Source organism: Bufo bufo, chromosome 2 (genome assembly GCF_905171765.1).
Source record: "Bufo bufo chromosome 2, aBufBuf1.1, whole genome shotgun sequence".
NCBI classification, from domain to species: Eukaryota; Metazoa; Chordata; class Amphibia; order Anura; family Bufonidae; genus Bufo; species Bufo bufo.
In genome coordinates this window covers 323,059,103-323,075,820 of record NC_053390.1, presented here as the reverse complement: position 1 = coordinate 323,075,820, position 16,718 = coordinate 323,059,103, and the positions used below count along the sequence as shown (strand labels likewise).

The following is a 16,718-nucleotide window of genomic DNA, read 5'->3' as shown; positions in this document are numbered from 1 at the left end:
AGCAGGCAAGGACTGAGTTCTCAGTGTGAGGTCATAAGGGGGCGTGGCCGCCCTTCACTCAAACTGCCTAAGCCCGCCCAGCCTTAGCTGCAGGAAACCAGAAAGTGAACAGCATAGCTGGCAGCAATTGAGGATGAAGTAGCAAGATGGGAATACCCCTTTAACACTGTTTGTGTAGAGTTAATTGACTGTTCTGGACATTCTGCTGTTTGGCCACAAGATCCCGCTGTTTCCTAAACACAGCTACAGACTGCAAATATATCTCCATATTCATGAGAGAGGTGGGGTTTAAGTAGAGTCTAGAGAGAAGAGAAGGAGAGAGCGGCCATCTTAAAGGGAGGTGAAACTAAGGAACTTTGTGAGCAGAGAATCTGACAACATCCAGGTGTGAGAGCATCCCTCAGTGACCAGAGCTGCAGCTAAGCGAAGCTGATTGTGTCCAAGACCCTGATCCTGTCCAGAGGAAGGAGGATTGCTGCCAGGAACGCTGATGAGAGCAGAGGAACAAAGCAACATAACCTGAGGTACCGCATGCTTGTTAGAGAGACATTTGTTCTGTTCAGAGTCACCAGCAGATCCAAAGCAGACCCGGGTCGGTAAGATCGTGCACGAACCTCATCATAGTTTTGGAGCCTAGAGACTGAGACCAGGCCTGTAGTTAGTTAGTTAGGGTTTCTGTTTGTGTCAGACCACAAGTGTTACTACTATTCATTTCAAGGACTCCATAACTTAAAGTGACATTACACATTGGAGAGCTGATAAAATTCTCACAAACTCAATCCAGACTGGCGTTTTTTTGCTCAAGAGGAATACTCAGGCACGTGCTACAGGACCAGTTATGGGAGGGGGAATACTGTAGAACTTGGTAAGATTGTAAGCTGTTGTGCTGCACCGCAGGCTAACCCTTACCACACACCCATACAGTGATTCTTGTTTTTAGGGTAATAGGTAAGGTGTGGCAGTTTAGTTGTGCCCGCCAGTAGGTAAATTACTCCACTTTCCTCCATCCATCGGAGGGCGCCGTGCTGTGCAGCACAAGGGTCTCAGCCTTCGGGCTGGGTGTATGTAAATTTATTGTATGTTCTCAGCATGTGTGGTTGTGCTTATTGCCACATTTAAGTAAAATTCTGTTTTGGCAAAAGCTGGTGTTAGGGTTGCTTTCCTCGTTCATGACTTCACTGTATCCTGGGGAGCCCACCCCGGTACACGGCTTACACAATCGTGGGGTGCCGATGTGTGTGAAGGCTGCTGGGGTCTGATGTAGGCCCCAGACCAGCCTTGAGTAATTTCCAGCAGGCTGCGCCTCTCTGGCGCAGCCTGCTGGTCAATGTCAGAATAGCATTGCCATTGAAATCCAATGCACTATAGGGATAGTGCATTGCATTTTAAAAGCAATCAAAAAGCTGTCTGTTATAGTCCCCTTGTGGGACTATTAAATGGTAAAAAAGCAAAAAAAATAAAATAAATAATAATAATATCATTTATTGAATAAAAAAAATTGCGCTTTTTTTCCCATTGAAAATACGCTTTTCAATGAAAAAAATTGCAAATTTTTTTTTTTTAAAAGACAGAATTGCTAATTTATTCTTAGTTGCCACAGAAAAAACTTAATAACAAGCAATCAAAAAGCGCCTTTTACTCCAAAATGATACCAATGAAAAATACAAGTCTTCCCTCAAAAATCACGCCCTGACACAACTCCATAGAAAGAGAAATAAAAAAGTTATGGGTCTTGGGAAGTGGCAATGCAAAAACATTTTTTTCTTTAAAAAAAAAAAAGGGGTTTTATTGCAAAAAAGCTGTAAAACGTAAAAAAAACTATATGTATTTGATATCACTTTAATTGTACTGACCCCGCGAATAAAGATATTATCTTATTTATACCGAAAAATTAACGCTGTAAAATTTATAACATAAAAAAACGCAGTGGCAGTATTGCTGTTTTTCCCATCTCCCTCCCATAAGACGCACTTTTTTCCCCCCAAAAGAGGGGGGGGGGGGAAATGCCCCTGCGTCTTATGGGGCGAATGCTTTCATTTTACATCGCAGTCTGCGATACATGAGCCAGGAGAGAGGAGGGGCTGGAGTCCGGAACTAGGGGTGGGGCCCGGTGCAGTCACTGTACTCTTACACCGGGCCCCGCCGCTCACCGCAGTATTTATAAACATTAATCCTTATCCTGTTATTAACTTTAACTAACGCTGCGCTCTCCCCTGTTCCCCTGTATCCGTACAGCACTTACAAACACGCTTCCATAGCAGGCAGAGCGGACGACAGCAGTAACGTCACTCACTGACGTTGAGTGCCTGCTCCTCCCACTTTATGAATGAAGCAGGTGGAGCAGGCGCGCGACGTCAATGAGTGACATTACTGCTGCCGTCCGCTCTGCCTGCTATGGAAGCTTGTTCGTAAGTGCTGTACTGATACAGGGGAAAAGGGGAGAGCGCAGCTTTAGTTAAACTTATTAACAGGATAAGGATTAATGCTTATAAATACCGCGGTGAGCAGAGGGCCGGTGTATTGGGGGACACTGTTATGAGGGGGATCTGTGGATGACATATAGCAGTGTCATCCACAGATCCCCCCCATAACAGTGCCATCCACAGATCCCCCACCCCATAACAGTGCCATCCACAGATCCCCCACCCCATAGCAGTCCCATCCACAGATGCCCCATAACAGTGCCATCCACAGATCCCCCATAACAGTGCCATCCACAGGTCCCCCACATGACAGTGCGTCATCCACAGATCCCCCATAATAGTGTCATGCGCAGGCCACTATTAATTCAAAACCCACCAAAAGCACACCTTTTGGTTAAAAAATTTTTTTTTCTTATTTTCCTCCTCAAAAACCTAGGTGCGTCTTATAGGGCGAAAAATAAGGTAGACGGAAAAATAAAAAGGTTATAGCTTTTGGAACACAACGATGTAAAAAAAGGAAGAAAACGCTTGGTCAGTAAGGCCCAAAACAGGCTGGTCACTAAGGGGTTAAAAGTTCTGGACACCTCTGGGGTAATCTGTTTTTAATCATTGTATTATACTTATTTTGGGCCAAAAATCTGTTTTTCATTTGGTCTTTATAAAAAAAAGATTCAACCGTTTTTCCTTTCAGTTTCTGTACATCTGTAGACTGTTGCTTTCTGCTTCACCGTGAATCAGTCAGGGATCTGCTCTGACGAGCCCTTATCTCTGAACTCTTGACAGCTCATACACATTCATTTAAACAGCTTTTTTTGTTATATATAGTATTTATGGGGTCAGCTTTATGGAATATATGAGAGAGGCAGTGAGGGCAGGTCAGCATAGTGAGTGAGGAACATTTTTACTATTGAGAACTAACTCTCCTTAGGGAGAGAGCACCTTAATCAGTGTGAGGAGACTTATAGGCCATACATGCTCCTCTGGAATTCTGGGAGGGAAGGGATGCAAATGAGCTCTTAACAAGCTCTGCCTCTAATGCCACTAGATGTAAGGCAGCTATCCTATAAGTCAATGTTCAGCTCTTAAAATAAGCCTTGAGACTTGACTTGGATATTAAATAAGCCAGCACCTCATCTGCAGACAGCTGTTTCGGGGTGATTGCCCCTCATCAGTGCAGAGCAGAGAGTACTGGCTTAACTAAGGAAAGCTAGTTCCTCCCTGACCCGGACACAGGCCTCTCACCCAGTTAAGCCAGTACACTCTGCTCTGCACTGATGAGGGGCAATCACCCCGAAAGAGCTGTCTGCAGATGAGGTGCTGGCTTATTTAATATCCAAGTCAAGTCTCAAGGCTTATTTTAAGAGCTGAACATTAGGAGCTCATTTGCATCCCTTCCCTCCTACTATTGAGAACTGTGCTGAACAGTGAAGATAGGCAGCTCACTGCCAAAAGTCAAATTCAGGGTCAGTTTTTTCATTAAAAAAATCCAAATTCAATAAATAAAGTATATTGAAAATCATGAAACTGATAGGAATTCAGCTATGCTGGTGTTTATGAGCTGTTAGAATAGTACAGATAAGGCTACTTTCACACTAGCGTTCAGAGCGGATCTGTCTGGGGTCTGCCCAGACGGATCCGCTCATATAATGCAGACTTGGGATCCGTTCAGAACGGATCCGTCTGCATTATATTGTAGAAAAAATTCTAAGTGTGAAAGTAGCTTCAGACGGATCCGTCCAGACTTTACATTGAAAGTCAATGGGGGACGGATCCGTTTGAAAATTGAGCCATATAGTGTCAAATTCAAACGGATCCGTCCCCATTGACTTACATTGTAAGTCTGGACGGATCCGTTTGCCTCCGCACGGCCAGGCGGACACCCGAATGCTGCAAGCAGCGTTCGGGTGTCCGCTTGCTGAGGGGAGGCTGAATGCTGCCAGACTGATGCATTCTGAGCGGATCCGCATCCACTCAGAATGCATTAGGGCAGTACGGATGCGTTTGGGGCCGCTTGTGAGCCCCTTCAAACGGAGCTCACAAGCGGAACCCCGAACGCTAGTGTGAAAGTAGCCTAAGGCTAATCTCATGTTCCCGCCACCTTTTCGGAAAGTGTCAAGGGCAGTGCAGAAACACCACTTGCATCAAAAATGCTACTTGGCGTTTTAAAAGTCGCAAACATGAGGTTCGCAATTTTTTTAAGCCAGAAAAGTGGTGCTGGGAGATAATAAATCTCCCCTATTGTGCTGCCATGCTTTGCTCCTTGTTATGTTGTTCATCACTACTGACCAGCAATAAGTGAATATGTCTACAGTAAATACTGTGATGGTATGGGAACATCTAATACATGGGGGCTATGTTAGCATTTATGTGTTCTTATACGATAACTTTATTTTTCGCCCCCAAAGTGGGGGAAAATGGCAGTGCATCTTATAGGGTGAATACTAAAGAGCACTTCCATTATGGAAATGCTCATTAGTACAGTAGGACCAGGGAGCGGTGAATGCAGCCCTTGCTGCGCTGGATCTATACTCCCCCCCTTCCTGGTCTTTTCCAGCCAGCGACGCAAGCTGTGCTGAGACCTGTGCACAGCGTGAGGACGTAGGCGTGGTTTGACCTCACACTGTGTGACGTCAGGTCACAGCGCAGCAGGAAGACCGCTGGATCTCAGGAGTGGCGGTGGTGTCCAGAACAGGAGAGGCGAGTTGATATTTTTTTTCGTCTCATTTGAGGTCTGATTAACATGGAGATCTGAGCTGGGGTCTAATAAACATTGGGAGTCTTATCTGAGGTCTGACTGGGGGTCTGATCTGTGGTCTCATTGGGGATCTGAGCTGAGGTCTGATTGGGGTTCTTATTAACATTGAGGGTCTGATCAGGGGTCTGATCTGAGGTCTGACTGGGGGTCTAATCTGTCGTCCGATTTGGAGTCCAATTAAAACTAGGGGGCAGATTGGAGGTCTGATTAAGGCCGAATGCACACGGCCGTGTTCCGCGGTATGCCGGCCTGGATTTCTGCTGACAGCAGGAGCGCACGGTGTCATTGGTTGCTATGATGCCGTGCGCTTCATGCCGCCGCTGCACTGCAGTAATACACTCGTATAGATCATACGAGTGTATTACTGTAGTGCAGCGGCGGCATGAAGCGCACGGCGTCATAGAAACCAATGACACCGTGCGCTCCTGCTTTCAGCAGGAATCCAGGCCGGCATACCGCGGACCGTTCACGGCCGCGGAACACGGCCGTGTGCATTCGGCCTAACAGTGAGGATTTGACTGGGGGTCTGATCTGAAGTCTGATTGGGAGTCTGAGCTGGGGTTTGATTAACATTGGGGGTCTGATCTGAGAACCATTTGGGGATCCTGATCAGTCTGAAAAATGCCCGATCAGTCAGAAAAAAATGCATTGCAATACTGGATCCGTTTTTCCGGTGTCATCAGGCAAAACAGATCCGGTATTTATTTTTTTCTAATTTTTAAAGGTCAGGCAAGTCTTCAGTTTTTTTTCGCCGGAGATAAAACTACGGTTTTCTCTTTTGCCTGATAAGTCAAAATGACTGAACTGAAGACATCCTGATGCATCCTGAACGGATTACTCTCTATTCAGAATGCATGGGGATATGCCTGATCAGTTATTTTCCGGTATAGAGCCCCTAGGACGGAAAAGAAAAATGCTAATGTGAAAGTAGCCTTAGGCTACTTTCACACTAGCGTTGTTTAAATCCGGTGTTCAATTCCGACACCGGAACTGCCCGCCGGATCCGGAAAAACGTGTGAAAACTGATTACATTTGAATCCTGATCAGGATTTTGATCACAATGAAAAAATGCATTGGAAAAAACGGATCCGCCATTTATGTACTTTAACTTTTTTTTCAAATATTTCGGGTTTAACATGCAAAAGCCGGATCCGGTTTGACGGAACACACGGCACCGGATCCGGCGTTAATGCAAGTCAATGGGAAAAAGACCGGATCCGGCATTTGGTCAAAGTGTTCAGGATTTTTGGCGGAGGTAAAAATACAACATGCTACGGTTTTCTGAAAAGCCTGATCAGTCAAAAAGACTGAACTGAAGACATCCTGATGCATCCTGAACGGATTGCTCTCCATTCAGAATGCATGGGGATAAAACTGATCAGTTCTTTCCCCTAGGACGGAACTCAGCGCCGGAAAAGAAAAACGCTAGTGTGAAAGTAGCCTTAGACGAAACACCCCCCAAACCAGAGTAAGCGGTGTATAGTGCAAGTGATGCTGAGTCCGATTATGTCATTTTTATTCTCATACTTGCATCCTGACGCTGTGCTCCAATAAACCAGCAATGAAAGGAATTGAAAGGACTCCTCCCTGAGTCCTCTCAGTACATTTTACTGCTGGTTTATTGGAGCACAGCGTCAGGATGCAAGTATGAGAATAAAAATGACATAATCGGACTCGGCATCACTTGCACTATACACTGATTATGCTAATTTAGGGAACTGATAGATTCCCTTTAATTTTCTTAACCCCTTAGGGACCGGGCTCATTTTCACCTTCAGGACCAGGCCATTTTTTGCAAATCTGACCAGTGTCACTTTATGTGGTGATAACTTTAAAACGCTTTGACTTATCCAGACCATTCAGAGACAGTTTTTTCGTCACATTGTACTTCATGACACTGGTAAAATGGAGTAAAAAAAAATCATTTTTATTTATTAAAAAATACCAATTTCTCTACTTCTATAATGCCGTATTTTTCGCCCCATAAGACGCACTCCCCCCCCCCCCCCAAAATGGGGGAAAAATGCCCCTGCGTCTTATGGGGCGAATGCTGACATTTTTACATCGCAGGCTGCGATGTATGCAAGAGCGGGGAGGGACTGGGAGGAGGAGCTGGGGCTGGCAATTGCGGCGGGGCGGTGCAGTCCCTGTAGTCCGACCCCGCCGCTCCAGTGCTGCACTATACAAATATAAAATGTCTTATTCAATTAAAAAAGTGATTACACATGCCCCCCTACTCCTAATATTACCGTACATCCTAACAGCTTCTGTAGAATGCAGGCAGTCAGGCCGGGCGGGCGGCAGCAACATAACTCCCTGCCGCCCGGCCTGCCTGCCTGGGTTGTAATCACTTTTAATTGAATGAGACATTTTATATTTGTATACTGCAGCACTGGAGCGGCGGGGAAGGGGATCTGTGGATGACAGTTTTATGGGGAACATCTGTGGATGGCACTGTTATGGGCTGGGTGGTCTGTGAATGGCACATATATAACAGTGCCAGCCACAGATCCCCCCCTGTAACAGTGGAAACTCCAAAAAAGTGACCCCATTTTAGAAACTACGGGATAGGGTGGCAGTATTGTTGGTACTAGTTTAGGGTACATATGATTTTTGGTTGCTCTATATTACACTTTTTGTGAGGCAAGATAACAAGAAATAGCTGTTTTGGGACAGTTTTTTTTGTTATTTACAACATTCATCTGACAGGTTAGATCATGTGATATTTTTAGAACAAAATAATTTTTTTATTAGAATTTTTAAAGAAATTTCAATATAACATACAGAAAATTGAATGTTTCACACGTAATATTACTTCATATCACATGAGGTGGGAACATGTGGTATTTTTATAGAACAGGTTGTCACGGACGCGGCGATACCTAATATGTATACAATTTTTTTATTTATGTAAGTTTTACACAATGATTTCATTTTTGAAACAAAAAAAAATCATGTTTTAGTGTCTCCATAGTCTGAGAGCCATAGTTTTTTCAGTTTTTGGCCGATTATCTTAGGTAGGGTCTCATTTTTTGCGGGATGAGATGATGGTTTGATTGGCGCTATTTTGGGGTGCATGTGACTTTTTGATCGCTTGCTATTACACTTTTTGTGATGTAAGATGACAAAAAATTGCTTTTTTTACACGGTTTTTATTTTTATTCTTTTACGGTGTTCATCTAAAGGGTTAGGTCATGTGATATTTTTATAGAGCCGGTCAATACGGATGCGGCGATACCTAATATGTATACTTTTATTTTTTATTTATGTAAGTTTTACACAATAACAGCTTAGTGTCTCCATATTCTGAGCCATAGTTTTTTTTATTTTTTGGGCGATTGTCTCAGGTAGGGGCTCATTTTTTGCGGGATGAGGTGACGGTTAGATTGGTACTATTTTTGATCGCTTGCTGTTGTACTTTTTGTGATGTAAGGTGACAAAAAAATGGTTTATTTAGCACAGTTTTTATTTTTTACGGTGTTCATCAGAGGGGTTAGGTCATGTAATATGTTTATAGAGCCGGTCGATACGGACACGGCGATACCTAATATGTCTACTTATTTTTTACCAATTTTTTTAACTTTATTTGGGGAAAATGACGTTTTTGTTTATTTTTACGTTAAACTTGTAATTTTTTTGGGGGGAAACTTTATTTTTTCAACTTTTTTTTTTCACTTTATTTTTTGTCCCACTTTGGGACTTGAACTTTTGGGGGTCTAATCCCCTTTACAATGCATTCCAATACTTCTGTATTGGAATGCATTGGCTGTATAAGTAATACTGTCTGTATTACTCATATAGCTTCCTGCCTGTGAGATCCAGGGGGCTGGATCTCACAGGCACGTCACAGGAAGGCATTGCGCTGCCTTCCATGCCATCGGGTCCACCCTACAGCACCACGGGGACCCGATGGCACCGCAGCACGCAACCTGAAAAGCCGCAAACCGCAGGTCTGAATTGACCTGCGGTTTGTTGCGATCGCCAACACAGGGGGGTCACGGGACCCCCTCGCATTTAGCCAAGGTGCGCCCTGTGTCCTTAAGTACCAGTACATCAGGTGAATGCCACACCCCTTGCTTCAGGTGTTGCTTGTTGGTAAACTACCTTTCCCATAAGTAGCGGCTTCTCACTCTTGGAGGTGCGGTTTATAGATTTGCTTCCCGCCTTCTAACTAGTTGGTCGGTTGTACTCTGTGATGCTTCTGGAGTTGCCAGTTTTCTACTTTCAGATAAGTCTTTGTCTTTTCTTATTGTTTTGTGTTTGTTATATTCCCTGTTGTTTGGATCTGGGCCTGAGACAGAGACTTCCATTTCTCCATCTGGGGAGGAATGGGTTGTCTCTGGTCCTAATCTCATTCCAGGGCATGATAGCGATATCCAGCATATAAATATTCCTACCTTCAAGGTCTATTCATATTGATAGGTAGTTACGGCCCGGATTAGGGATGTTTAGGAGGTGACCTGTTCCTTCCCTATTCTGCAGGCCGAGTTACTGTTCCCCTGGAGTTTTTCCCCCACACTGATCGTGACACTGGGCCCCTGCTATGGCCATGTGGCCTAAATATCACTGCCAATCACTCTGGCTATCTGACTTCTTACAAACGCTGAAGGCTAAAGACAGACTCATTGGTAACACTCGGATAGAGGACTATTAAACCGAAAACTGCAGTTACACTTTATAATGCATCTGTCAGCAGATTTGTACCTATGACACTGGCTGACCTGTTACATATGTGCTTGGCAGCTGAAGGCATCTGTGTTGGTCCCATGTTTATATGTGCCCGCATTGCTGAGAGAAATGAAGGGGCGTTGCCGTTACGCCTGGAGGCTCTGCTCTCTCTGCACTTTGACAGGGCCAGGTGTGATGACGTTTTGACTGCCTGGTCCTGTCAACCATAGTGCAGAGACAGCAGAGCCTCCAGGTATATTGGCAATGCCCGTGTTGCTCTTAGGGACACATTTTTCTTAGCAATGTGGGCACATCTGAACATTGGACCAACACAGATGAGGTGTTGTTGTGACTCTTCAGCTCTTGCTCTGGCCATAAGTGGCAGCCATGGTCAGGAGACTTAACCACTGAGCTGGTGGTACAAGATGTAAAATGTTGGGCATGTTCTTCGCAAACCCCCTCAGACCCTGCTCATCACATGATTCTTCTGCTGGAAACCTATCAGCAATGTATGGCTAAAAGTCATGAGGCCAAACCTCTCGACCCCCGCCAGTGACTGGGCAATCCACCAGATCCCCCTAGAAACAGGGCAATGAAGCCGCATTACTCACCTGTAAGATCCAGCACCGCCGCTCCAGTAATCCCCATCAGCCTGGACCTGGCCGCTGTGATGATGTCCTTTGCAGCCAATCAGTGGTCTCCGTGGGGCATCGCTGAGACCACCTTGTGTAGTTTTGTAGAAACATAGACAAGTCCTTTAATGTTATCTTACAGTCTATGGTCACACGGCTGTTAATGGCAACCAATCAGATTAGGGCTCTTAGTTTTCACGGCACCTCTAGAAGCTGAAAGCTGCACTGTGATTGGTCACTGAGGCCATTTCATCTGCCCCCACCACAGCAGACAGGGCCACCCTCTTACCTGTCACATTGATGAAGATGTCATCGTCCATGTACTCCCCATCCTCCATGGCTTCATCTTCTTCCCACAGCTCATCTCTGGCTTTCTTCCGCCAGCCCAGGTTCCTCCTCCTGGTTCCGCCTGAGCTCTTATCGGTTCTCCTCTTCATGGCACCGGGCTGCACAGCTGGCACATAGTGGGCAGCCAGTAGGCACTGACTGCTCCCCTCCCGGGTGACTGGCCTCAGCAGCTCCGCTCTGCCTCCTCCCCTCGCTGGCCTGTTATTTTGCTGAGGTTGCTGTACATGGAAGCGGCCGGTGGACCGCGCACACAGACACGCCCCTGTGACGGTAAGGGGCGGGCCAGGGCAGGAGGAGAGACGGTTGACACGCTGCGCGCTGATTGGATGCCGCGCGGTGACGTCACAGGCAGCGTGGTCACTTTGTTGTGTGTGTCATCCTCCATGTGTGCTCCCTTTACTCCACTTCTAAAGACTTTATCTCATTGCTTATCAGTGGGAATAACAATCGTGGCGTCTGCTAAAATGTATTACATACCTCCAGGGTCGGACTGGTGTGCCTAGGGCCCACCAGTGGAATTGATGTTGGGGGCCCACTAGCGGTATTAGGCCCCATGCACACGGCTGTTGGGTGGCCCGCAGACGGCGGGTCTGCAATGCACGGCCACCGGCCGTGTACCCCTCGGATGCGGACCCTTTCACTTGAATGGGTCCGCAGTTCCGGCGATACGGAACACCAGAAGCACTACGGAGTGCTTCCATGGTGTTTCTTTCCGTTGTTCCGCACAGCCAATAAATATGACGTCATATTTTTTTGCGGTGTGGACAGAACACGGACCCATTCAAGTTGAATGGGTCCGGCCCGCTGCACGGAATGGCCGTGTGCATGAGTCCTTACTTGCAGGAACGTGTGCATTTTAGCACACCATCCAGCTTGCAGAACAGAACTGTATTGTGCACTGTACAATATCAAAGTGTTTCTCATTAAGCGACTCAATTAGTTGATAACTACTTTCACACTTGCGGCAGAGGAATCCGGCAGGCAGTTCCGTCGTCGGAACTGCCTGACGGATCCGGCAAAACGTATGCCAACTGATGGCATTTGTCACACGGATCAGGATCCGTCTTACAAATGCATTGAAATGCCAGATCCGTCTTTCCGGTGTCATCCGGAAAAAACGGATCCGGCATTTATTTTTTTTAACCTTTTTTTTTCTGTTTGCGCAGACCGGAAGGACGGGTCCTGCATTGCGGTATTTTGAATGCCGGATCCGGCACTAATACATTCCTATGGAAAAAAATGCCGGCTCTGGCATTCAGGCAAGTGTTCAGTTTTTTGGCAGGAGATAAAACCGTAGCATACTGCGGTATTATCTCCGTCCTGAAAAGTCAAAATGACTGAACTGAAGACACCCTGATGCATCCTGAACAGATTGCTCTCCATTCAGAATGCATGGGGATAAAACTGATCAGTTCTTTTCCGGTATTGAGCCCCTAGGATGGAACTCAGTGCCGGAAAAGAAAACCGCTAGTGTGAAAGTAGCCTTAAAGAGGACCTTTCACCGATTCTTACCCTATGAACTAACTATACAGATATGTAGAGCGGCGCCCGGGGATCTCACTGCACTTACTATTATCCCCGGGCGCCGCTCCGTTCTGCCGCTATGCCCTCCGGTATCTCCGCTCACTAAGTTATAGTAGGCGGAGATACCAGTCCCTAAGTTATGGTAGGCGGAGTCTGCCCTAGCGCTGGCCAATCGCAGCGCAGAGCTCACAGCCTGGGAGGTTATTTTCTCCCAGGCTGTGAGCTCTGCAATGCGATTGGCCAGCGCTAGGGCAGACTCCGCCTACCATAACTTAGGGAACGGAGATACCGGAGGGCATAGCAGGAGAACGGAGCGGCGCCCGGGGATAATAGTAAGTGCAGTGAGATCCCCGGGCGCCGCTCCACATGTCTGTATAGTTAGTTCATGGGGTAAGAATCGGTGAAAGGTCCTCTTTAAGGGGGATTTATCATCTCCTTTGCGCCAGAAAAGTGACCTACTGAAAAAAATGTCCCATGTGCCTCTTTTTACTCTGCACCCACCACTTTTCCAAAAGGGAGCATGACAAGAGTGGAAAAGGGGCGCAGTCATCAGCAGATACAAATCTATCGTCATTTACACCAGGTGCAAGAAAAGACCGAAATCCAGAGACAGACTGGCCAAAAACCCTACAGGGAATTGTTCCAGTAACTGCCACCGGCTGGGTACATACTACTGGGGGAACTATAGGGGTCATTATCATAGAAAGTCCAGGCAGCATGCTGAAGGTAGGGCTGGCTTGGTGTTGTGGCCCACATCTCCTGCAGGTGGATGCACCTAATTTATGATCAGGCCGGCACCTCGTAATAAAATTAGGCACATCCTACAGCAGTGCAGATATCAAGCATAGAAAGCACCAATCTTGATAAATCTCCCCTTAGGCTACATGCACACGACCGGTGTGTGTTTTGCGGTCTGCAAATTGCGGATCCGCAAAACACTGAGAGCGTCCGTGTGCGTTCCACAATTTGTGGAACGGCAAGGACAGCCATTAATATAGCTGCCTATTCTTGTCTGCAAAACGGACAAGAATAGGACATGTTATTTTTTTTTGCGGGGCCACGGAACGGAGCAACGGATGCGTTGAAGTGAATGGTTCCGCATCTGAGCCGCCAAAACTGCAGCTCAGATGTGGACTAGAACAACGGTTGTGTGCATGAGGCCTTAGGCCTCTTACACAGGCGTCCCGGATTTGCTCTGAAAGCGTTGCGTGTGCATTGCGGGAAACCCGCGCGCGCGATAAAAAAAACTGAATGGGGTACCCAGACCCGAACCCGGACTTCTTCACTGAAGTTCGGGTTTGGGGTTCTGTAGATTTTATTATTTTCTCTTATAACATGGTTATAAAGGAAAATAATAGCATTCTCAGTACAGAATGCTTAGTAAAATGTGCCTTGAGGGGTTAAAAAAATAAATAAAAATGAACTCACCTCATCCACTTGTTCGCGCAGCCGGCATCGTCTTTCTTCTTCTTTCAGGACCTGCAAAAGGACCTTTGACATAATCGCGCTCACCACGTGGTGAACCTGGTGACATCAGCGCAGGTCCTACTGAATGAAGATAGGCTCTTCTATCTGGACCTGCGCTGACGTCACCATGCTCACCACATGGTGAGTGAGATTTCATCATCAAAGGTCCTGAAAGAAGACCATGCCGGCTGCGCGAACTATGCATTCTGTATTAAGAATGCTATTTTCTTTTATAACCATGTTATAAGGGAAAATAATACAGTAAATTTATTTAATGCTCATTTCTATCATCTCCTAGCAACCATGCGTGATAATCGCACCGCGTCTGCACTTGCTTGCGGATGCTTGCGATTTTCACGCATCACCATTCACTTCTATGGGGCCTGCGTTGTATGAAAAACGCAAAATATAGAACATGCTGCGATTTTCACGCAACGCACAAGTGATGCATGAAAATCACCGCTCATGTGCACAGCCCCATTGAAGTGAATGGGTCAGGATTCAGAGCGGGTGCAATGTGTTCACCTCACGCATCGCATCCGCGCGGAATACTCGCCCGTGTGAAAGGGGCCTTAGTCTGCTATTTACAGTCAGTAGTATGGACAGCAGTCACACATGGTCCTAGATGATCCTCCCAGTCCCTCAGCCAGCCTGAGGCCTCTTTCACACGATCTGGCAATGCTGTACAAGGTGAACTCGGGAAAGAGTTCCAGGAAATAATGGTACTGTGAACACGTCGTTTCTGAGGAGCAGTCTCTGCGGTCTAAACAGCACTCTGCTGCACAGAAACAATACCGCTGTATGAGCGGCCACAATAGCCATTGCTGGTCCTTGTACATTGGAGGTGATCGCTGCACTAACCTCCACTAACAAGCAGTTATCAGGGAGGAACTGTTCCTTCCCTATAATTGTATGCTGAGTTGGCGAAGGACACAAAATGCATCTTTACATTTTTATTTTTACAAAGTGGTCTTCCAGTTAAAGAACGTAATCCACTATTGGATTGGTGAGGGTCCTATTGGTTCCCCAACATCCCCCCCCCCCCTCCTCAGATCACGATAATGGAGGCTCTGTATCCTTTGAAGCCCACCTGAAATGGACGGAGCAGCTGGTCAGAAATGTGCACGACCACTCTATTCTTTTCTATAGGAGCACCATATGCTGTACATAGCTATCTCCGGAACCTCCATAGAAATGATTGGAGTGGGAGCGTGCATGCCCGATGAGCCATTCGGTCCATTTCAGCGGGATCCATGGGGTACAGGGCCAGCGTTCTTGTGATTGGAGAGGATTTCAGCGGTAGGACCCTCACCAATTTAATAGATTTTTCTCTAAACAGAATATCCCTTTAAGGGGCAAGGATCCAGAAAATAATAAAAAATACCCTAACAACTAAGCCCAGGCATCTTCATTCTGCCTGTTGGTTTCCTGACACACTCAGGCCTTGGGACACTGCCTCTTTATGACTGGGAGCTTTTGTCACACTGTGTTACTGAGTCTGATGCCAACACACCTCTATATTCCTGCTGCACTGCCACTGCTGCTGTTGTTCGTGCGGGTCCCTAAAGCCAAGGCGGCACAGCTTATTCAGGCTATAGCTGAGCCTCACTTCCTGTACATGCCTGCCAGTACTGATGTGAGGAGCCAGGCCAGCCAGTCAGGTTAGAAGATCCACGGCACTCATCTGAGTGAGTCAGCTGAGCCAGAAATCGGGTATCATGTGTGAATAAAGATGTAAGCGAGTAGCCCCGGATAGAAAGCCCTAGCGAGGCCCCTGCTGACAACCATATACTGTGTCAATCTCAGGGGCCCACCGAGGATTTCCCCAACGCCCGGTGGGCCAGTCTGAGCCTGCATACCTTCTAACTTTGTAAACAAACTAAGAGGGTAATTTTTCCACACTAGGCCACGCCTCTAACTCGGCCCAAAACATAACTATGCATCTAATCCCACCAGTCCCCTTAATGCTCCACATAGTAATTATTCCCTCTTCATGCCATGGCACAGTATTTATGCCCACTTTGTGCCCCCTTCACAGAATTATGCCCACATTGTCCCCACCAGTAATATGCCCACATTGTCCCCACCAGTAATATGCCCACATTGTCCCCACCAGTAATATGCCCACATTGTAAAAAAATACCGGCTGCTCTAGTCTGTGAAGGAGGCGGAGCCGAGGCTGACTTTCGGCTCCGCCCCCTGCACAGAACAGAGGTGTGGAGAGACGGCAGGGAGCTGATGCCGACGACTGCTCTGCTTCATTATGGCAAATGTCTCTGCTTCCTATGGACGCAGGGACAGCTGCCAGAAAGCAGGACATAACTCCCCCGTATTGGGACAGCAGGACAGCCACTGAAATCCGGGACTGTCCCGCCAGATCCGGGATGGTTGGGGGGTATGGTATTATACTACTTTAGAACACCCTTGCCAGGAGTTATCAGAATTGCCAACCACAATTTTTCTTTTTTCTGGACAACTTATCGCAAAACTACGGACAGCCAACACTTTATTTTTTATTTTTACGGACATACTGAAAAACCATGATGAATGATAAAGATTATAAGTATTTCGTGTCTATAAGGCTACTTTTACACCTGCGTTCAGGTGTCCGCTCATGAGCTCCGTTTGAAGGGGCTCACAAGCGGCCCCGAACGCAACCGTCCAGCCCTAATGCATTCTCAGTGGACGCGTATCCGCTGAGAATGCATCAGTCTGCCAGCGTTCAGCCTCTGCTCCGCGAGCGGACACCTGAACGCTGCTTGCAGCGTTCGGGTGTCCGCCTGGCCGTGCGGAGGCAAGCGGATCCGTCCAGACTTACAATGGAAGTCAATGGGGACGGATCTGCTTGAAGATGACACCATATGGCTCAATCTTCAAACGGATCCGACCCCATTGACTTTC

General features: G+C 46.8%; 1 protein-coding gene across 5 annotated transcripts in view; it reads right to left on the bottom strand.

The window, feature by feature from the left end:
* CDC14B (cell division cycle 14B) overlaps positions 1 to 11,059 on the bottom strand; it is an 81,530-nt gene extending 70,471 nt beyond the window's left edge. For all 5 annotated transcript variants that reach the window (XM_040416974.1, XM_040416972.1, XM_040416978.1 and 2 more), the window contains exon 1: positions 10,768 to 11,059. In XM_040416974.1, the coding sequence (XP_040272908.1) occupies positions 10,768 to 10,915 (148 nt within the window). In that variant the 5' untranslated portion in view covers positions 10,916 to 11,059. The remainder of the gene's footprint in view (positions 1 to 10,767) is intronic.
* Positions 11,060 to 16,718: the final 5,659 nt, after the last annotated feature.